The sequence below is a fragment of the Leguminivora glycinivorella genome, chromosome 16 (assembly GCF_023078275.1).
Source record: "Leguminivora glycinivorella isolate SPB_JAAS2020 chromosome 16, LegGlyc_1.1, whole genome shotgun sequence".
NCBI lineage: Eukaryota > Metazoa > Arthropoda > Insecta > Lepidoptera > Tortricidae > Leguminivora > Leguminivora glycinivorella.
The window spans coordinates 3,378,532-3,402,784 of NC_062986.1; the positions used below are offsets into that span (position 1 = coordinate 3,378,532).

At 39.9% G+C, this 24,253-nt stretch overlaps 1 protein-coding gene across 1 annotated transcript in view; it reads right to left on the minus strand.

Moving 5' to 3' along the window:
* The window catches only part of LOC125234486 (phospholipid-transporting ATPase ABCA1-like), a 61,763-nt gene extending 41,882 nt beyond the window's left edge, over positions 1 to 19,881 (minus strand). The window contains exons 1-4 of the mRNA XM_048140746.1: positions 19,475 to 19,881; positions 18,153 to 18,285; positions 3,140 to 3,243; positions 2 to 122 (exon numbers count right to left, since the gene is read on the minus strand). Of these exons, the coding sequence (XP_047996703.1) occupies positions 2 to 122; positions 3,140 to 3,243; positions 18,153 to 18,285; positions 19,475 to 19,636 (520 nt within the window). The 5' untranslated portion in view covers positions 19,637 to 19,881. The remainder of the gene's footprint in view (position 1; positions 123 to 3,139; positions 3,244 to 18,152; positions 18,286 to 19,474) is intronic.
* Between the last annotated feature and the right edge of the window lie 4,372 nt (positions 19,882 to 24,253).

Consider the following 24,253-nt stretch of genomic DNA (forward strand, 5'->3'; position numbering starts at 1 on the left):
CCGAAATATTCATGATGGCCCATGTCAAACGGGTCCTCAGGTTCGTATTGGTTGGTCCTGAAATTGTTCTTCATTCGAATTGTGTAGTTCAGTTTATTCGGCCACATTTCTGACTCCATGTCCTGTAATTAGAGTTGTAACCTTTGATATTTATTTTAATAAGATCATCATAATCAATTTCTGCTTCTATAATCTTTGTACTACTCGTAGTCTAGAAGGTCGGTCAACACTATCGGTATCTTTCTATAGGGATAAAATTATGAAGTAATGCTATTTGGGCCATTTTTTTTTAAAGTTGTCCACTCTACTTTTTTGTAACATGGGTATGTTCAAACTCAGAATCACCAGGTGTTTCGATCCTGATAGGAGAAAAAAACGTCCCAAGATTTCCATACATTTTTTCAACATTCCATTCCGTTAGCGCCATACAAAATGTACAAAAAAATGGTAACAGAATGGATTAAAACCTTAGGACTCTTTTTTTCTCCTATTAGGATTGAAATAGCTCGCGATTCTGAGTGGACACCACATAAAAATTTCCAGATCCACAAAAAGTGGGATGGACAACTTAAAAAATAACGGCCCATTTGCTCTATCGATATCGCGTTAGTTAGGAGTTTATAAATTATACACAAAAGTTATCCTTTGCCTTAAAACTTACAGATTATAACTCTTAAAATAGGTAAGTAAAAAATAACAATATCATATCCTATGCATAGATTCAAGTCATCGCCACTTAATTACAGAACAATGATAAGGAAAATATACCATATTAACTTAACATTAAGAGCAAATTTCGATAAGTTACTAATATGGCTGTTACATCGTTTTGATTATAGGGTGTATAACAATGCCGAATAAATAAAACTATCAATTTCCTGTTTCAGATTGATTGTATAAAATGTATAATTATACATCATATCGTGTGTTATCAACGATCCATATACAGTCAACCAATTTCAATAATAGACGTAGAACTTTTTCACAGTCAACGACAAACGTGACTTCTATGGTTAATAATGCACGGTGTCAATAAGATAGGGTTCTTTTTTTATGGGATAGGAGGCAAACGAGCAGACAGGTCGCCTGATGGTAAGCGATCACTGCCGCCCATGGACACCCGAAACACCAGAGGTGTTGGAGGTGCGTTGCCGCCCTTTAAGATGGGTGTACGCTCTTTTCTTGAAGATTTGAAGGTCGTATTGGTCCGGAAATACCACAGGCAACAATTCATTCCACAGTTTAGCTGTGCGGTTCTACTTGTATAGTGGCCTAGACTTTTTTTTTTAATTTTAATTTTTATGCGTTTGTAAATATTGCCTGTTTTTATAATATTTGTAGACTAATTGTTCGGAATTTATCAATTTTGTAACACATTCTTGTACAGTCGAGTTCATAAATATGTGTACATTTTTTCACCATAGAGGCAAGGTGAAGAAATGTACACATATTTATGATCTCCACTGTAACTGTAATTCAATGAAAATAAATTCTATGAATCTTTCAGATCTGTGGACCGTACATGCGTAGTCATGCCGGTGTTCCCAAAAGGGGTAGGTAGAGCACATGATGTTTCAGTGCTACTCTTAGCAATTAAGGGCCAGTTGCATCAACCACATTTGACAGACACATCATCGTCACGGCGCAGTAGATTTCTATGGAACTTCCCATACAATAAAATTTAACGAACGCTTCAACGGTGACAGACGGTTTGGTGCAACCGGCCCTAAGGGAAAGAAAACGAAATTGTGATGTTGCAGAGACATGCTCATAACACAATTGAACCCATATCCCACAGTCGTCTTCTGCTACACTCTCGGGAAGCTATGGTGAAGTTCTTAACCCGTCAACCACATGACTTAATTTGAGTAAGGAAAATATATGACAGTTATGTTTACAACCACAATGTACGGTCAACCAATTTGAATCATAAGCCACTCTAGTACCCTGTCTTATTGACACTGTGCATTAATGGCCATAGAAGTCAGTTTTGACGTTGATTGTGAAAAGGTTCTACAGCGGCCTAGGATTGTGTATTTAGCTGTTACTCATTAGTAGGTAAGTACTGACTACTGATAGTGAACAAAGGCAGCATTCACTGTAATGCCATTTAGATATGTAATGCTTTAGTTATGGAAGGAAATGTAGGAATGATGCATGAGCACCACAGATAAAGGAAGGAAGGAGATCGGAAATGCCAGGCGATTTTGTATTGAATACTAGGCTTGTGTAGTACATGTACTACCAGTACAAATGACACGATTCCCTGCACTGTACTAGACCGGACTACTCCCAAATGATTTTGCTCTCTAATACATTTAGTACCGAGTAAGAGCCGAGAAGTGACAATGACGGCAAAGCGATCCGTGTGATCCGACCGCAACCGAGCTAGAACCGACTGACTCGGACCGAGAGCGCGCGAAAACGGCCGATTAGGTCTCGGCTAGTACGAGCGAGCGTTACTGTACGCCATATGCACAACTTGTCTCTCGCTCTCTCGGTGTACTACTGTACCAAATGTCCTAAAATAACGTCCTAGTACACTTCGGAGATCGTACTAGTTAGTTTTTTTTATATTAATGGGCTAACTCTTGGCCACAGACTAGCCAAAGGCAAAGACGTGGCCTACGATGGAGTGAGCTCGCCCAGAAGATGCCTGTTCACTCTTGATTGGAAGGTTGCCGGGTTATATGAGCTCGGAAATATAGCCGCCGGCAAGGAATTCCACTCCTTGGCAGGGCGCATAAGAAAAGAAGTAAAGCGCTTTGTGCGAATTCGCGGAATATCTTCGAAGTAACTACTATGTCGCAGTCGGGGGTTTTTTCAAAATTTTCATTTTGTGGTTAGGTTATTACTGTTATGCTGTTAACATGTTTGTAAATAAATATATCGCCCGGCGTGTCCACTTAGGTATCCTTCCTTCCTAGATCTGTGTACCTACGGGATTTGTTTACACATTTGCCTCTTCCGTCCTGGGGCCCGTTTCTCGAAAGGTACAAGCCTTGTGTTACAAGTGCGCGAACTGTCAAATCGTATAGGTTGTCATGGAAACACACTTGTAATACAAGGCTTGTACCTTTCGAGAAACGGGCCCTTGTACTGCTATAAAAAAACGTATAAGGTGATGATGATAGTTTACCTCAAAAATAATGATTGCGTCCTGGTGGCTCATATCCTTGGAATATTCGAGTATTGATAACGCCGAAGCGTTTGAAAACGGGAAGTAGCCATACTCTCTGCTTCCTGAAAAAAAAAATAGTTTACGTAATTTGTACATACTTTTTTTGCTTTTAGATCAACCTATCCCAAAACAGATCTATGCGCGAGCGACACACTGTGCCACATAGCTGGGCCAAAGTTGTCCACCCCACTTTTTTTGTAACATGGGTATTTTTTAAGCGATTCATACTCAGAATCGAGAGCTCTTTCGATCCTGATAGTAGAAAAAAAATGTCCCAAGTTTTCCATAGATTTTTTCGAACCTTCCATTCCGTTACCGCCATACAAAATGTATGAAAAAGTGGTAACAGAATGGGAAAAAACCTTTGGACACTTTTTTTCTCCTATTAGGATTGAAAGAGCTCGCGATTCTGAGTGGAAAACATATAAAAATTTCCAATCTAAAAAAAGTGGGGTGGACAACTTTGAAAAAAATGGCCCAGCTGACAAAGGAAGCTTGCTTCAGATTTCGACGTTTCGCTACGGTGCCTTAATTCTTTCCATTTTGTCGGCAAGTGCCGCAAACCAGGTCTCATCGACGAACTTGCGACCATTTTTGTTTTTTCTTTAATAAGGTGAAGGAAAAACAAAGAAATACTCAAATTCGCCTACCATGTCAAATGATTAGTTGACTTGTTGAATACTTTGACAATTTGACACGCCTTTGACATCGTGACATCTACGATTAGAGGGTTTTCCGGTTGAACTTGAGAATACCGAAAGCGTTTCGAGTATAAGTACATAAGTACCTACTTTGTAGGTAAAAATTTAGTATTAGATAATTAGGTCCCCTATCAGCATTGGGATGGCGTGGGGAGTTGGGGACTTTAACCCGAGCCCTCTCATGTGTGGAGGAGGTCCATCAGTGGGACTAGTACCTACTTATAGGCTCAATGATTATTACATGTAACTATTATAAGTATAATTTTCTATTTTGTGTTCTTGTTTAAGAAGAAATCATTTTTATACATACAGATAGGTAGTCCATCTTAGAGGTAGTTTTCGTTTCAAAGAATCGCCACCCGTTTTAATGATTAGATAAAGCCCAAGACGAACAGTTATGAGAAGACATATTTAAAGTCACATACTTTTATTCCGAGAACTTCAAGTGTTTTGTGTACAAAACGCGAGAACTTAAGTGTTATGTTATGAGTAGGTAAGGTGAGACGCAGAGATCCGATTTGCGATGCCACTGCCGGCTGAATCACCTACCACTTATTTTCCATAGTGACAGCAGCGACAAAAGTTGGATAACGAAATCATTTGAAACCTGACCTAAAAACGCTCAAGGGCGAATGTTTCGTACCGAGTAGATTTCATCGGTTATGGAAATAATCTATTGTTGTAGCTATTTAGAATTGTTTTTAGGATGTACAATATATTATTGAACTTGCGTAAAATGTGATATGGATATTTTCTTTCTTTTCTCATTCTCATCATCCTCATCCTCCTTGCGTTATCCCGGCATTTGCCACGACTCATGGGAGCCTGGGGTCCGCTTTGACAACTAATCCCAAGATTTGGCGTAGGCACTAGTTTTTACGAAAGCGACTGCCATCTGACCTTCCAACCCGACCTTAATGGAATTAGTCCGGCTTCCTCACGATATTTTCCTTCACCGAAAAGCGACTGGGAAATATCAAATGACAATGATTTATTTCTTTTCTCATTCTGTCTGGTTCATATTCAATCAAATCATATAAAAACCAGATCAAATTGAAACAGAGTCGCATTTGACTCGTCCAGTACGTGACCGATTGAAAGAAGATTGCAATTGTTTTTATTTATTCCATTTTAAATGAAATTATGAAATAGTAGGTACATTACGATGTATGTACGGAAAATCGGAAATTTAAAAACGACTGACAACTTAAAACACGGCAAAATTGGGTGTTTATTTCCACACGAGTTACGAAATTCTTCTCCGCACTTGTATTTTATGACGTTTATATCAGTACATATTATGGGCTTTGAAGTTTCGACATAGGCACATGAAGTATTACCACTTCTCGACTAGTGCGATAAAGTAGCGCCATGTAAACTGAAAACTATTTGCTACGCTATAATAATAACTTGCATCATAAATTAAATATAAGAAGATCATACTATCTCATACATTAAAATGCGACCTCCTAAGAACGCGCATACACTACACCACACATAGATGACGCCACAAAATAATGCCTTGTTGCTATCGATTATTTGTAGATTGGCGTTGCGTCACTTTCGAGCCATAAATCTGTGTCAAAAGTGACACAACGCCATCTACAAGTATAATCGAAAGCTTCAAAACATTTTTTTTGTGGCGCCATCTATGTGTGGTGTAGTGTATACGCGTTCTTAGCCAGTGTCCACACTCATGAGACGCATGTCTTGCGCCACGCCGCGCCTGGGGCGTGTCTTACGTCCTTCCTATACAAAATGTACTGAGGAGACGTTTTTTGAATTACATTCAGGCGGCGTGGCGGAGACGTCCGTTGCGCGCCGCGAGACACGCGACGCCTAAGGGGACGCTGCCTTAGGCGGTCACATTCTAATGTATGGGATGGTATGATTTTCTTATATTTAGTCTATGCTGGTATTGAAGAAAAACTACCTAAAATCAGGGCCCGCTCTTTCATCTCAAAATCATTGCAAGGCAGTCTAGGTCTCGCGGTCCGGCACTCGAGCCTAGGGAAGTGGTGGGCAAACTTTTTTCATTGGGGGCCAAAATTTGAAGGAATTTTAGAGGCGAGGGCCACATTTACACTTAAAATGCATTACTACTATTGTGCTGGCCATAATATAGCACACTATTTTTAACCCCCGACGCAAAAACGACGGCGTGTTATAAATTTGACGTGGCTGTCTGTCTGTCTGTCTGTGGCATCGTAGCTCCCGAACGGATTAACCGATTTAGATTTCGTTTTTTTTGTCTGAAATGTCTGTCATGTTTCATGAAAATCGGTCTACTATGTCGCGATCGGGGGTTTTTTCATAATTTTAATTTTGTGGTTAGGTTATTAAAAGGACCTATGGAGGACCGGATAATAGTTATTTGTTATACAAGGGGGCAAAGTTGTATTTTAACGCCGAGTGTGGAATTGAAAAACGAGCAAGTGAAAGGACTCTATAGTTGAACCACGAGCGAAGCGAGTGGTTCGAGAATAGACTCCTGAACTTGCGAGTTTTTTAACACACGAGAAGTAAAATACATTTGCACCCGAGTGTAACACAAAACTTTTCCCCTCACTATAGCGAGGAAACTACAACGCAAAAAATGCGTTTATCACTGCTTCCAGTTGGTCCACAGGTGGTAAATCATCTTTATTACTAAATTCACCTACTTTTATCAATTTTAAAGCAGTTAATTTGACTTTATTCAAGGTCAAATTACTTTACCCACTAGTGGATAAAATGCGTTTTTACCCGCTGGTATTAGAGGACAAAACTAGTGTTTCCGAGCTAGTGAGGGGAAAAATCCTTTCGAGGGCCGGACGTGGCCTGCGGGTATTACTTTGCCCGCCACTAACCTAAGGGGAGTGGGGGAAAATCGGGCCCTGTTTATTACGCGTAGGTAGATTAGGGTTGTAAATAGAAAAAAAACCAAATGTTTTTTTTCAGAATTGTGAAAAAAAACATGAAAAAAAACCGAGCACCATGGTTTTTTTTCTAAATATGGTTTTTTTTCAGATGAACAAATAATACGACAATAACGGTTTTTCGTGAGTTGTAACGTGTTTCAATAACAATAACGTACATTTTAATTCAATTAACATTCAGTATACAAACGTTTATTGGGGAATCCCCGATGCTGCGTGTAGCGTGGAGAGGCGGTGGTGTTTCCAACAGTAAATAGTGATAACTACCAACTACAGATTTCGTAAATGTTACTTTTATAAGACCAGAAATTAAAGTTATTTGATTAAATTCGTTTAATAGTTAACATTAAGTCTAAAAAAACGTATAAAAGTATTAACTACTTTGCAAATTTAGAGATTTCGTACTATAGAAAAAAAACATACTCCAGAAAAAAAACTGTTTTTTTTCACGGTTTTTTTTCATGTTTTTTTTCAAGCCAGAAAAAAAACCGTTTTTTTGCAACCCTAAGGTAGATAGCCAGTTGTATCCCTTCCCACCTAATGTTGATAACCTTGTGAACTTTAAAATATTGATTTAAAGGTATTTTCAAACGATAATGGGAAGTCAATATGGCCTGGCATTTAGATGCGTAGTTTTAAATGTCTACTAGTAGGGACATAATTAGTGTAATTACTCGGCAACTGTAATATGTCTATTTTTAATTAATTACTATTTTACTACATTCAATTATACATTGAATTGTAACTGTTTTTAAATAACTAGGAAACTAAAACAGGTTTGAGTTTTAAGCAGTAGTAAAAATATGCAAGTCGTAGTCGTAACTATTATCATTATGTTCTATTTTATTGCATACAACTAGCTTTTGCCCGCGGCTTCGCTCGCGTTAAGTTCGAAAAATACGGAATGCTACATACAAACTTTCACCCACTATTTTAGGGAAGCGGGGGGTTAGAAAGAGACAAAAAGTAGACTATGTCACTCTCTACCCCTTCAACTATCTCCACTTAAAAAATCACGTCAATTCGTCGCTCCGTTTTGCCGTGAAAGACGGACAAACAAACAGACACACACATGACACACACTTTGCCATTTATAGTATAAGTATGGATTGTACTAGTAGTCACAATAATGTAGGTACAGTTATAATCAATAGCATCGGATGAAACAATGCACATAATGTATCTGACATCCTCAATAACTCTTCAAAATAATGGTGAAATCTGTACAGTTTGCGACCGGAAATAAAGTTTAATTATCATTATTATTGTTTAGAAATATCTCTTTAGCCGTTAAAGAATGGTAGATAATTCTACTGTATTTGGCTCTCCTCCTTAAATGATAAACGCATGAGGCGTCACGAGCAGGCCTCTAACCCCCGCCCATCTGGGGGAGCATACACCTGCCGTGCGGACGAGGGATCATGCTCTCTCGATTTGGGCTATACACCCACGAACGCGTAGGATGCTTGAATGTAATTCAAAAAACGTCTCCTCAGTACATTTTGTATAGGAGACGTTTTTTGAATTACATTCAGGCGGCGTGGCGCGGACGTCCGTTCCGCACCTCAGGACATGCGTCTCTTAAGTGTGGCCGGTGCCATAGATGCAAAGGCCTATTATTATTACGAGTATTACCTACTTTTTGATCCGCTATGTCGCGGAGATCGCGAAGTCTGTTATTGTGGTATGTATCCAAACCGTCACTCTTAGCGTATTCTTCACTGGTAACACTGGCGATGGAGGTGAGCAAGTGTCAGAGGTGACCGCGAGGAGAAAAGAGCGGAAACGAGTTGAGACACGTGGAGAGATGTGCTCTGAGTACTGGTACGTAATTCGCCGTGTGGCACGTGTACGACGCTCTTGGTAAGTGAGACATTGCTATATTTGATATACTCATGGATATTGCAGTGACCATGAGTTAACAGCTACCTTGAGATAGAGCTGAGTTGTTGAGTTGAGTGATATTCTGAGTGTAGCTCGAGTTTGAATGCAACATGTGAGGTGGCTGGTATGCTATCGGTTTGAGTTACTGGAGGTTACTTTATGGAGGCTGATGGATGAGCTGTAGGGGTTGTTGTGGAGGCTCGTCGGGGACCACATGGTTCCCACCTCAGTACTCATCGCAAGTTCTTGAGCATGAGATAATATTGCTGAGTTGCGGGATGCACGATGAGTTCTCCTTTGGAGATTCAGTTGTGCCGTGCATCCACCGATAAGAGCCACGGGACTTGGGGCCCTTCTAATTTTCCCTGAGAGAGTTTAGAGGTTGCATTCATAACGAGAGATGAGACCGAGTTAGATTTGAGATGGAATTGTACGCCCATCGAGTGTTGATTCATGGTCGGTGCAATGGCTATGTTGTACTGTGTTATATGTATAGACCCATGTAGCCAGATTGCTGTTACATCCCTTCTAGAGTAAAAACTCCGCTACATTTTTGGTGGAGATGCTTAAAACCGAACTTAAAGCAGTCTGTCGGTTGCGGTTGACGTCTTTGGAGAGATAAAGGAATTAAGTATGAACTTAATATTGAGAATTTTCTGTTCAACTCAATTTTTTTTTTGGTTTGGGTATGCCCATAGTGGTGTATACACATGGGGTAGTTATGACCATTGTGGTGGGTATAGACAGGTAGTAATATTACCTACCCAACCATGAAGAGAATGTGCACGTCTCGAGCTCCGTACTTAATGTTGCACGGAGGACCGGCCGACAGATGAGTTTTATTTGTTCTATATATAAGTCTAAATTTTATTTACGCAGAAATTGTAATGTGTTTAAAAAATTATTGATACAGGAGCGGTATTTACGCATTCTTTTAAACATTGGCAACACTGCTCTGTCCACGTTCGGAAATACACAACTCATCACGTTCGGAATTTATTATATAAATCTGTCATTCTGTGCACCTTACTTCGTTTGTTTTATTACAAATTAATTTAGGTGTAAGGATAATAATAAATATTAAAACATTTACTTGTTTTATTTCCCTCACGGCTATATTTACGATGCGGTATATTTGTTGTGTCTGGAACGAATCGGCAGCGGACACGACAGATTGAGGTCAGGTCGTGTAAAGGAGGCTTAAGAAATAGAGTGAAGTTTAGTCTATGGATTAAGTTTTGTAAACTTACCCGGTTTTCTGTTCGTTTTCGCGTGCTGTGATAAAAGTTTGTTTCTAAAAGTAAAAATTAAATAAAACTGTGCAATTACTTAATTTAGGAGTGCTAAAGTGTGTGAGCAGATTGCTAAATAACTCGCTGTAAGTAATAAATTTAAGGCGACTTCACTATTAAGTAAATATAGTAATTAACATCTTGTAAAACTAGCAAACTTCTATGGTTTAAAGTGGACTCAAAATCAATGCATTTCATTGCAGATTAGCATCAAATAGGACACACATAAGATTAATAAGTAAATGAAGAGTATCAGTAGCTTGCATTGCGTACAAAATGGACCTTTTAGTTTCAACATTAGAATTGCGCTTAGAGAGGCTAACAGAAGCTTTAACGGGAGCCGCCGAGGCTCTTCATAGTATGGAGACCGGCGTAGAAAGGGACAGGATAGTTGCCGTCAAAATTAATGTTAATAATAGATTATCGTCGTTCACAACAGACCTCAACAGATATTTGTCTGGTGATAGCGCCAATGTAAGAGAAGATCTTTGGAAACAGTGTCGCGACGTGCAGATTAAAGCGGAGGACGTGCTAACGGAATTGGAAATTGCCATGAAACTCTACTGCCACGAAGGAGATAACAATAATAGAACACGTCTACCTAAATTAGAACTCGGCAAATATAATGGTGATGTCCTAAAGTGGAATACATTCTGGGACAAGTTTGCAGCCAATGTCGACAATAAGGATATTGCCAATGTGGAGAAGCTCTCATACCTGCTAGCATCTTTGGAGGGACCAGCCCTTCAAGCAGTTGAGGGTTTGGAGACTACAAACTTAAATTATCCAATTGCGGTCGATATCCTCAGTAGCCGTTTCGGTAAGCCTTCAAAGGTCATTGACGCTCACAACGAGGCTTTGCAAAAACTTACGGTAGCAAAGGATTTACCTGAAGATTGTAGATGCACTCTGAACGCCATAGAGAAGCACCTGAGGGTATTGGAGGCTCTAGGGGAGAAAGTTGATGCTAGTCACCTTAGAGTTATTATACTTAATAAATTTCCATCTAAAGTGGTATATCAAGTGCGACTGATGGCGATTGATGATTCATTTTCTGCAATCCGGAAAGCTTTAGATGCTGTAATAACAGCAATGGAAGGTTCGAAGAGTTTGGTCGTTTTAAATCCAGAGAGTTCTGTTATTCCTGTGAAGTCCAGCATGATGGAGCTTCAACATGATGCTTCAACAGCGACGCTGCAAATTGCTACGAGAAAACGAAGATGGCAACAAAAGAGGGAAGCTGTCTCAAATCAAAATAGGAAACGCATGAAGAAAACATGCATATTTTGTAACGGGGAGCACTATAGTGAAGATTGCACCAAATTCAACACCTATAAGGAAAGGATCGGGAAACTGCAAGACAGGTGCTACGTTTGCTTTCAAATAGGGCATCGTGCCTCCAGATGTACCAGGAGGAGGAAGTGTGTGCATTGCTCAAAGATGCACAATAGAGCATTGTGTCGACAAAAGGTGCAGCGGGGTAAGGACACTACCATGGTTGTTTCAAATATGACTTCAGTTAATATACAGCTAAATAAGCCATCTAATTTCTTACAGACAGCTGTAACCCAAGTAAGGACAGCGGAGGGGAGAAGTCTACACATTAGACTTTTACTTGATTCGGGAAGCCAACGTACCTACATCACAAACAAAATAGCTAAATTACTACATATCAAACCTGACGGAGAAGATTGTCTAATGATTTATACATTTGGATCAGAGAAGCCTAGAGAAATGCTTTGCCCATATGCAACCATTACTATAGTAAGAAAACGTAATGTTGAAAGAATGATTAGAGTGAATATAGTCCCATACATCACTACAAAGGTACCAATGGCTATGATAGAGTCACCAATGATAGACATCTTGGCTGACGATACTTCTACTGGTGAAGGCATTGATTTATTGATTGGAAATGACTTATACTTTTCATTCATCAGAAAGAGTGTTGATTTGGGGAATAACACCTTTCTAGTAGATTCTGATTTTGGCTGGTTTCTCGCAGGAAGTGCTACCAACAACACGGAAGGGGACATTCTATCTGTGGCTACGTATTGCCAGTGCCATGATATTAATCAAGACCATTTTACAGAACCAGATCTTCCCCTGCGTACCATAGACGTCAAATTCTTATGGTCACTTGAGAGCATCGGAATATGTGATTCTCCAAAAACTACATGTGAGGAAGAAGCTGTTCAGCACTTCAACAAGACTGTCAAATACAGTGAAGGAAGGTACCAGGTCAAGTGGCCATGGATAGAGTATCCACCAAAATTGCCTACTAATTTCGGACTTGCCTTTGGTAGATTAAAGGGTGTATTGCGAAGATCAAATAAAGAAGATAAAACAGAATATGAGAAAATCTTAAAGGAACAGTTGGAAGCTAACATAATAGAAATTGTGGATCCTTCCACTCAAGTCGACCATCCTGTTCACTATCTACCTTTTCATATGGTTCAACAGAAAGGAAAAAGGGGCAGACTGGTCTATGATGCTTCAGCTAAGTTAAAAAACGAGAAAAGCTTGAATGAGTGCCTGTACAGGGGCCCAAACATGCTGGAAGACTTGACAGGATTGCTGCTGAAATTTAGGATTGGGAAGATTGCTGTCACTGCAGATGTTGAAAAAGCATTTCTTCAAGTTGGTCTACAGAAAGAGGACAGAGACGTGACCAGGTTTCTCTGGGTCAAAGATTTGGACAAAGAACTGGCTGAAGACAACATCGTTCAATACAGATTCTGCAGAGTCCCTTTCGGGGTAATATCAAGCCCTTTCCTCTTAGCAGCAACAATTCGATACCACATTTCAAGGACTAACAAGAGTCTGCTTCCAGTGATAGCGGATAAATGTTATGTAGACAATTTGGTGACTTCGGTTCAGTCAAGAGAAGAGGCTCTCAAATTGTATGCTCAAACTAGAAACTCATTCAATGAATTAGGAATGAACATACGAGATTGGATGTCGAACGACAAAGAGTTCATGGACAAGATTCCCAAGCAAGAGAGAGCTAAACCAGAGAGTGAAATGAAAATCCTCGGGTTGGTATGGAATTTGAAAAATGATACTTTACGTCTCAATCTGAATAACGATACTTTTGAAAGTGAGACTGTAGACAGGGGCATTACAAAGAAAGGAGTCTTGAGAATGCTAGCGCGTCTGTATGACCCATGTGGATTCGTATCCCCACTCGTGCTACCGGGAAAACTCTTGTTCCAGGAGATCTGTACTAGGAAGTTCAAATGGGATGAGATTCTGCCTGAAGACTTGTTGACATCATGGAGGAACATAATCAAAGATTTAAAAGCTGTTAACGAAGTAGAACTGCCCCGACATGTTACAAGTGGAGTAAAGCCGGGTTGTACTAAGTACGAACTACATTGCTTCACTGACGCGTCAATGAATGCATATGCAGCAGTCGTCTACTTGCGTGTCATAACTGAAGAGCATGTATCAACTTCGTTTCTTATGTCTAAGTGCAGAATAACCCCGGCAGAAGACAAGAGCGATCTCAAAATTCCTAGACTTGAATTGCTAGGGTGTCTGATAGGAAGTAGACTTCTGAAGTATGTCAAAAGCCACCTAGACCTAAATATATGCAAGATATATTTGTGGACGGATAGTCAAGTTGTCCTAGCTTGGATCGAATCAAGTAGGCTGCTTCCACCATTTGTATTGAGACGAGTCAATGAGATCAAGCAAATTAAGGATATGTTAGGAGTAGAGCAGCGCTATGTTAACTCAAAACAAAACCCTGCAGATATAGCTACTAGGCCAGAACTGTGGCATCAAAAACGGGATCTATGGCTCCATGGTCCAGATTTTCTTCTACAAGACCAAAACAATTGGCCAAAGCAGACGAAGAACGAAGAATTGTGCTTGGTTGGGAGGGCTCTGGACATGGTGGACGGTCCAGAGATGACAATGAGAGGATATGAAGACCAAGATAATGAACTTGACTTTCCTGAATTGGAAGAAAATTCTGCACCCACTACACTTCATGAAAGTTTGGATTCTTTGCAAGACTTCTCAGAAAAAGAGTCAGTGTCCGAAATAAAGAAGTTGCAAGGAAAATACTTTTCAGAAGAAGTTTCAAGAAAGGTCACTAGTTTGTCACGAAACTTAGGTCTCTTTAGAGATGAAGATGGGATCTTGAGATGCAAAGGAAGGTTCGCAAATGCAAATTTATCATATGATAAGAGATATCCCATTCTGATTCCGAAGAAATCACCCTTCACAACCGAGATAATACTGAAGACGCATAGAGATAACTACCATGTTGGTGTACCGCACACGCTAAGCATATTACGCGAGAAGTATTGGATCCCTCATGGGCGAGCCCAAGTTCAGAAAACCCTAAAGATGTGTTCACAGTGTGAGAAATATGCCGGAGGTCCTTACAAACTGCCACAACCACCTGCACTACCCAGTGAAAGGGTTAACTATAGTTCTCCATTCACCTTCACTGGATTAGACTACCTCGGACCGGTTTTAGTGGAGACAAATACTGGCAGAGAAAAACGATGGATTTGTCTTATGACATGCCTAGCAGTTCGTGCTGTACATTTGGAGTTGGTCAAGGCTTTGACAGCTGAGGAGTGTTTGCTAGCGATACGGCGTTTCGTAGCTGCCAGAGGACCACCTAAAGTATTGATATCTGACAATGCACTACAGTTCAAGCTGACGAGTGAAGTACTGATCAAGTCATACTGCCAGGAGAAACATATCAAGTGGAAATTCATTACGCAGCTTGCACCCTGGCAAGGCGGTTTCTATGAACGTTTAGTTGGACTGGTAAAACACTGCTTGAAGCGCACACTTGATAAGCATTTATTAACTGATGGTCAAATGCAGACAGTAGTGAAAGAGATTGAGGCTGTCTTGAACACTAGACCTTTGACTGCAGTGGGTTCTGATCCAGAGGCAGTGCTGCGGTCAGCAGATTTTCTATCCCTAGGTGAGTGCCTAGAGATAAACTCAGAACTTTGCGAAGGAACCTCACAAGGCACCAATACGAAAGTCGACTTGGTCGAAGGCTGGAAGAGAGGTCACAGGATACTTAACGAATATAAAGAGATGTTCACCAACCAATACCTACCAAGTCTGCGGGATAGATTCAGCCACTCTCATAAACAACCGCGAGTGATATCAAAGAAGTCTCCAGAAGTTGGTGACATCGTTCAGATCAAGAATGACTCCAAACATAGGATCAATTGGAAGGTTGGCAGAATTTCAAGCTTGATCCGAAGCCGTGACGGTGAATGCCGAGCAGCCAAAGTGGTAGTTAGGAATACAGAATTCACGAGATCCATAGCACACCTGTATCCGTTAGAGTCTGACACGTACGGCCCAACAGATTATGCACGTTTACCAACACAAGACACTGAGATGGCAGAGATACCAGCTGAGCCCATGGAGATAGTTGAAATTAGAGAACCCCCGAAAGTACCTGATACGATGGTACCTCCTGAGCCCGAGATGGAGATTGATGAGTTAACAATCCCTACTGAATCGACAATCGAGAGAGAAGTTGTGTTAGATTCTGAAACTAGTCCTATGCAAACTGAGCAAGCTTCTGATAATGATATACCCGACGAGACAGAAGTGAAAGAGACAAGTGTTATGGAAGACCAGCCACAGGAAGTGACTAGAGCAAGGCGAAACGCTGCCATTTGGGCTAGAGAACGAATAGCCGAATGGACGCGCCAGCTGATGACGCTACTTATGTGATCTTCTCGCCTTCGGGAGTGTCGCGGAGATCGCGAAGTCTGTTATTGTGGTATGTATCCAAACCGTCACTCTTAGCGTATTCTTCACTGGTAACACTGGCGATGGAGGTGAGCAAGTGTCAGAGGTGACCGCGAGGAGAAAAGAGCGGAAACGAGTTGAGACACGTGGAGAGATGTGCTCTGAGTACTGGTACGTAATTCGCCGTGTGGCACGTGTACGACGCTCTTGGTAAGTGAGACATTGCTATATTTGATATACTCATGGATATTGCAGTGACCATGAGTTAACAGCTACCTTGAGATAGAGCTGAGTTGTTGAGTTGAGTGATATTCTGAGTGTAGCTCGAGTTTGAATGCAACATGTGAGGTGGCTGGTATGCTATCGGTTTGAGTTACTGGAGGTTACTTTATGGAGGCTGATGGATGAGCTGTAGGGGTTGTTGTGGAGGCTCGTCGGGGACCACATGGTTCCCACCTCAGTACTCATCGCAAGTTCTTGAGCATGAGATAATATTGCTGAGTTGCGGGATGCACGATGAGTTCTCCTTTGGAGATTCAGTTGTGCCGTGCATCCACCGATAAGAGCCACGGGACTTGGGGCCCTTCTAATTTTCCCTGAGAGAGTTTAGAGGTTGCATTCATAACGAGAGATGAGACCGAGTTAGATTTGAGATGGAATTGTACGCCCATCGAGTGTTGATTCATGGTCGGTGCAATGGCTATGTTGTACTGTGTTATATGTATAGACCCATGTAGCCAGATTGCTGTTACATCCCTTCTAGAGTAAAAACTCCGCTACACGCTACTTTTGACGATGACAGTAATATAGTCACTGTAACTACTGTCCTTATAGATAACACATACTAACTTGTTTCACAGAATAGCGGTGAGTATTATATTCTTTGATAGCGACTTGTACTACCGTGTAAGTAACTATAAATCGTGTCATTAACGGGGACGCATGGATTGGTTCATATTATCATACAATTAAAGGCTATATTTGACAAATTCATGTGTCATCTTAAATGGCAAGAACTATACCACACCTCGGACACTGGCTATCAAATATATTGAAAGAGGCGCATTCCTAGCACACAGTCTTAGCTCGTGTAGGTGAACGCGTACTATGCTTGCATGAGTGAAATATGACAGGTCGACTGTTCGTGTTTTTGACAGGCGGTAACTCTCATCGGGGAGCGGGAGTGGCCATACTGTACGATAGTACTCTTTATTATACTGTGACTATTCACAAAGTAAAGAATTCGAAGTTATTGCACGTTTTATAGGATGTTGAATTGTTTACCGCAGTATGCCCCACAATTACAAGTATTTGTTTGTTAGTACTGCACGTCCGAATACTAACAGATTTGCCTTAAACACAGGAACCAAGTTCAGCCATTTGTAAACATTTTTTGCTTATAACGTCTTTAAATGCAAATACTGTACAGTCAAGTGTAAAAATATGGGTGCGTACAACTTATCAAAAATATGTCCCATAGCACTTTATGTCGACGGAATAAGGTCTCGGTACATATTTTTGAGCGGATAAAATCGATACGTATTTTTGCACTTGACTGTACAACATGTTTTCCAACTAACTTAAAAATGTAATGTTGGACCAACTTTTTTCATTGGGGGCCAAAATTAGAAGGCATTTTAGACGCCAACTCTTTATGATAGATAGTTGCTAAGAGATTATAGGTACAGTCACCATCATAAATAAGTGATGATTTCTGTAGCTTGTCGCTTGTAAACGTTTGACAATTTCGTATAACATTTCATAAACGACGTTAAAGCGACAAGGTACAGAAATCATCACTTATTTATGACGTTGACTGTACCGTACAGAACACTAACTTGCAACAGCGAATATTCAACCAAAAGATTGCATTATTTGACCCCTTTCTTCTTCTTTTTATTCGTTCCCTCAATGCTGAGGTTCGTGACATCATGTCATTCTGTTGAAGACTAGGTCCCTCCATAGGCGTCTGTTCACATAGGTACAGTAATTTGAGCACACCATCCAGTAGTCGTCGCCCGCCAGATAGCCTGGAGTTTAATTATGACGGGCAAAGTTGAAGGCACGAGACCTCAGGCTCCTCCCCCTACTTGATAGTGTATGTACTAGACCGGCCACACTGTAAGATGTAAGACCGAAAAATGGAGTCAAAAAGTCCTCATGTGGCACCCGAGAGATGGTTCAAGAGCTCAACGCCCACCACTCAAACGATGGGAGGACGAAATTATAACCACTGTAGGGCCTTTCTGGACTAGACTGGCCAGGCAGAGGAAATACTGGAAAGAGCTGGAGGAGGCCTATGCCAACAGCCACACTGAACTATGCGACTTCATCTAAACAAACAATCATAAACACTAGACCACGTTCAGAAGAAAAGGCTAAATAGAAATAGATAGATGTAGTGTATGTACTAGATGGTGTGAAACGTCACCTGGCAGATGGTCCAACCGTCTCAGTTTAAGTTTAACTCCGACCTCGTCCATCAGTTTGTTGGTGTGGTCCGAGTCCGGTGTGAACAGCACTCGCACACGGTGCTGATGATACTCCTGCAAGCTGAACGGCTCCTAAAATTATATTTTACTGTTATTATAGTGGTAGTTGACGACCGGTCTGGCTGAGTCGGTAGTGACCCTGCCTGCTGAGCTGCGGTCCTGGGTTCGAATCCCGGTAAGGGCATTTACTTGTGTGATGAGCACAGATATTTGTTCCTGAGTCATGGATGTTTTCTATGTATATAAGTATGTATTTATCTATTTAAGTATGTATATCGTCGCTTAGCATCCATAGTACAAGCTTTGCTTAGTTTGAGGCTAAGTTGATCTGTGTAAGGTGTCCCCAATATTTATTTATTTATTTTATTATCATCAATATTCTAGTTTGATAGAAACCTAATAGCCATTTTTTTAAACACATTTGGTTTCAATGGAAGTTTAACTTTCATGTAAACAAATAAAATATAATTTCTTATGTTTCTAAAATTTTTCGAACAAATGAAATTGAATTCAATTTCAAGTACAATAAGAATCAAAATTTCCTACCAAATATTTTGTATGGTGGGAGCGACGAGGTTATTGTAAAGTTTACATTTTCTAAGAAGTAATAGTTTGAAATTGAACTACTAATGTAAGTTTGTTGGGAAGCGATTTTGGGACATTTTTGCCTAAAGTGCAGTATAGATTTTACACCTAATAAATAAAAATAGTAATTGACTTCTCCTAATATTAGTACTAGTTTAGTTGCCATAGAACATGCAATAAAAACATACATAAGTAATAATCAGGTCATAACAGCCTTTTTATGTTAAAAATCAATAACGAAATATGCCCTAACAAAACAATGTTATCAATAAAAATAATAATTGGAAAAAATAAAAAATTTTGTCCGGAAATAATCAATTTAGTCACTAATTTACACACGAGTTGGTGATTGTTTGTTATTAGATTTCCCTGTTTTTATCATTAGCCGAGTACAGTCAACCAATTAAAATCCTAGCCACTCTACAACCATGTCAAAATGATAAACAGTAAGAGATTTCTTACAATCCGATTTATATTGTCACTATGACATAGTTCTACAGTGGCCTAGAGTTACAATTGACTGACAAAGAGGAAACTTTATCTTCTATTCATTAGCTGTTGTCACAAAGCCCTTTTTTTTATTACTCTGACTCTATGATACGGAATCAAAATTAACAAGGAAAGTAAGCATAAACATCTAAAAAAAATTGAAGTATTTTTTTTTTAATAGACTTACCGTGTAATGAACGTTCTCATGCCTCCCGAAAATAGTAGGTCCAGTAGTTAAGTGTATGAGCACAAAATATAATAACGGCGAAAAGTAATCGAAAAAGGTTCTTATGTATCTCCTTTTTCTCATAAGGCTGTGCTTCCACAGCAAGACCCAAACGGACCACATGATAACTGTATTGCACTTTTTCACATTAAAAGGTAGCCAACTCTTCAAAATGTTTATTCGAGACACAATGTTCTACTTAGTATTAACTTCTGCCATTTCTCACAACGTTACACTGAGAACTAAACTGTTACTATTGAAAACACCATTGTACTACACATTAGAGTGTTTGAAATAAACTATTCACATTTAATAACAATGGAGTGACTCATAATTCCTGAGGAAAATCGAACTGCTCTGCTAGATAGAAACAAACAATCTGAGACAGGACATTGGTTCGATTGACATTAAAACTTTGACAGTGGCATTTGACATTGACAGCTCACTGCAACCATAGACTAGATAGTGTTTTTAAGGCCCGCTTTACACAGTCTGAACTGAAGAAAATCAGATTTGATTCAGATCAAGATTCAGATTATGGCTCCCCACAGACAGTCTTAAAAATTCATAATCTTAAAAAAAACTTGTATGCAATCTGACAGTTCAAACTGACACTGACAAGACACTGACAGATCTGTCAGTGTCAATTGCATACAATTTTTTTTTAAGATTATGAATTTTTAAGACTGTCTGTGGGGAGCCTATGTCTTTTTTTACAAATTAATGGGATGCGTCCACTATTTTTGTGTAATTTTTAATAAACTGATAAGAACAATTCTAAAAGTATTAGTGATTCGCCTTTCATGTCGATTACCGCACATGTTCATATTATTTATTTACAAACGTTTGCTAGGTAAATCAATCGGAATGTGAGGCAATGCCATCCTTTTTAGATTCGGAATTCATATTTTCTTATGAATTCTGATTATTATTATGACTGTGTAAGGCGGACCTATATATGTATAATAGAATAGAATAGAATATGTGGGGCTTTATTGACTTATTAGTATCGTACTTACTGGATTTGACATAATATTGGAAGGAAGACTTATGAAATTCAAAACAAGATGAATAAGAAAGGCTATGGGTAATAGATATAAGCTTAAGTTAAAAAATTGGTTGATAGAAAATGTTTTCTACGACCTAAATGAGTTTTTTCTGAAATATCCCGGGTAATAATTATAAGTTAGCCAGTAAGCTAATATTGTCGCGACCAACGCGAAACTATAGAGCCCCAAGAATATTCCCCTGCGGCAACACTGGCGGCGCCCTCTGGGTGGAGCCATAGTAAGTATCTCAAAGTTGTCAAACTACGTGCCACGTAGACATTCCACGAGGCGCGAGAAACGCGCCAGTACTTAAAAGTGTAACACACAGTGAAGTGATCCACGTGCTATCCAGATATTGCAGAGACGACTAAAGCTAAGTATTTATTTATACTTGGTGGCTCACAGTGGTGTAATGGTATCTCTTACAATTGTTTCCATATCTAACTAAAGGCTATTACCTCGATTATCTTAGTAACAGACAAGGCGCACTAAAGGTGCCACTAGGTGCCGAGTTGTTTATCTAAATAGTAAGTATGGTACTCAATCCTGGAAGACTAGTTCTCCAGAGGCGCAAGCAGACAAGGCACGCTAAAGGTGCCGGTAAGTGACAGGTAGACACACTTAGAATAAGCATGCATGCTCAATCATGGTGAGACCGCGGCGTGCTCGGCTCAGCCCGGGGGTCGAGGTCGCCGGGGGTCGAGGGGCACGTCGGCGGCGTACCTGGCTCAGCCCGGGGGTCGAGGTCGCCGGGGGTCGAGAGGTACGTCGACGGCTCACTGTTCTCAATCCTGGTAAGACTAGATCGCCAGAGGGTGAGGTGCAAGTCCACGGCGTGCTCGGCTCAGCCCGGGGGTCGAGGTCGCCGGGGGTCGAGGGGCACGTCGGCGGCGTACCTGGCTCAGCCCGGGGGTCGAGGTCGCCGGGGGTCGAGAGGTACGCCGACGGCCCTCACTGTTATCAATCCTGGAAGACGAGTTCTCCAGAAGAGTCGGTATGATAGGTACGAGGGTGTTGACAGTTCAGCACGTCCTCACACCCGCCGAGCTCCAGACAGACGTGCCGTAGTGTGGCGGTACGTCTCGACTATCCACTTGGGCGTGTAGGCGTCCGAGGAAGATGTATTTGGTGTACCCTGTCTGGTTGAATAAGATCAATCCTTAGTATGAGTAGTATGACGATGATGTATGTTCTAAGGGACGGTTGTTAGGAGAATACCATATTCATGAGCACTTAAAACCCACAGATCACGGAGTGACAATCAGCCGCCGTAACATAAAAGCAAGCGAAGCAGATCAGAGGCTCACCTGGCCCCGAGAAGGCTGGGACAGCGTGAGCGTGGATGAGGAATCATCTATAGAAATGTCAGGTATGTATACCATGCATTCTGTTTGGTGGTCAGTATATATATTGACCACACACACACAAATAAGTTGCCATCCTTCTCCTTTACGGACTCGTAAATGTACCGTAGGCGGCTAGGAGAGGGGTGGCGACAATGGTGGTTAGTGCTGGGATTGAACAGATATAGAATCAAGGCATAACCTAAAATGAATGCAAGGTATACTATCCTAACATTAAACGTATTATTCTAAGAAAAATAACATGTGTGTGTCAATAGTAACAAAAATTGCAAGATTTGTACTTTAAGTACACGTGCGGAATCATATAATTACAGGGTCTGGTTCAACATCAATTTTGGCTCATTTAGTTATGAAAGTTACTTCAAGAGCTCAATAAGTGAAGACTTTTAAGAATAAAGTAATTTCATTGACTGTGTAATACGGCAGGATATGAGAAAATACATCATGGCGTACTCTCTCGGCTAAAGGATGGTTTACTTACTTATAAGATACATTTTATTCCCCGTATAAGAAAAAAGGCTCAATTGTTATAAATAATGTTTAAAAAATAAAAGTATGAAGATTTCAGTATTCGTCCGAATTTATGAAATTAAAAATTCATTATTCAAAAATAAAAGGTCATGTTATTGAACAAAGTTGCTTCAGTTGCTTCCGGGATACGTCACGAATACGTCTCTGATTGGCCAAAAGCGAAACATGGCGGCCATCGCGCCATCGCGGCGGCCATAGCACGAAGTAGTGTTGCTACAGTTACAGTAAGAAGATTACCCGAAATGTCGGGAGAAAATTACGACTCGAAAGGATTAACCGGATAACTTCAGTGAAGAGAAGAAATTATTTTACAAACGGATTCGACTTGGAAGGCAGTAATGAGAATTTTCTTATAAGATGAATGTGTAATTAAGTCAAACGGTCATACTGAACTGTGTATAGATATAAGTCGGTAAGAATTTTGTCTTTGTGTTCGTAATTATATTGGATTGATTAGTATATAAGCTAGAAGATCTTTTCAGGGATAAGAAGAGAAGCACTAGCCTATGGTATACTGCAGGTATATCTTATAAGTCTTATAAAACAAGCGTAAAATAAGAAGGGGCAGAGGAATTTTCCGCTTTGAATTTTACTTGATACATGTGTGTTAAACTTAATTAGAATTAAGATTTTAGTATTAAGTATTTGTATAAAAGTAATAACGATGCATCTAAAAGGACCGAAGAAGAAACAAGTTACGGTTAGTTTATTCGTTAAATATGTCAGAAATCAGGGAGTTCTGACTAAGGCTGGCAACACTAATTCCCGTAGAGAATACGCTTTACTTTGAAACTTTGTTTACGGAGAAGCTGCAACAGCGCTGGTTCCCAAGAAGTTTGCATCCAGTTTATAGGTAAGATGCAGTTGTTTTGTACAATTTCAAGTGCTTTATAGAAGAATTAAATTGGTGAATGAGTACGATTATTGAAAATATGTGTATTTTACGTCATAGGAAGACAAAAACACGAACCGGCCTCCGTGAACCATCACGGACTCGACACATACCACCGGATTAGACGAGAAAAGAGAAAAGAAATTCCTCGGTAAGTTTTTAAATAACTACTTCGTCATCACATGAAGTTTGTTCAAAGAAAAACCAATCGTCAGCTAATTTGCCGTAAAGTTAGCGAAAACGACCTCGTGGTTTTTGCAAAGAAACATGGCGTGTTTAAAGTTCTAAAGTAGAAATAATATTACAGTCAATATTCAAGTTTTAACATCCGTATTACGTTTTATTAGAGATATCTTGAATATTTTGACATTGTACGTGTTATTGGCGAAGATTAACTTGGATGAAGAAATGTATTTGCAGCGGAGTCAAAATGGCGAATTCTAGTATTCTTTAAAAGTTTAGAGAAGCTTTTAACATCGTGAGATATTATGTTATGCATATCTCGCATATTTTTCCTGAACTCACAATGTTGTTTACTTATTCCTTAAAGAACTTTGAGAAAGTTTTTTTTTTATGTTGATTGTGTGTATATGTGAATTAACATCTTCTTTACAGGTTTAGTATAAGAAGTGAATTTGTGTCAATAGTGTTCGTTAAAATACGTCATACAAATTAAATACAAAAATAAAACAAATGAGTAAGCTGAATGAGTGAAAGTGACAGTGCAAAGTTATATTATAGTTACCTGCGTGTAAACGTCAACGTTACTGACAAGCACTGATAAGAAATGATAAGTCTTAACATAAATTTGAGTTCAACAACATGTCTGTGTGTATGTTATGTTTACAGATATTCCAATTTTCTTTAGTGATATTCAATTTAAAGTGAAATAATTTAAATTTGG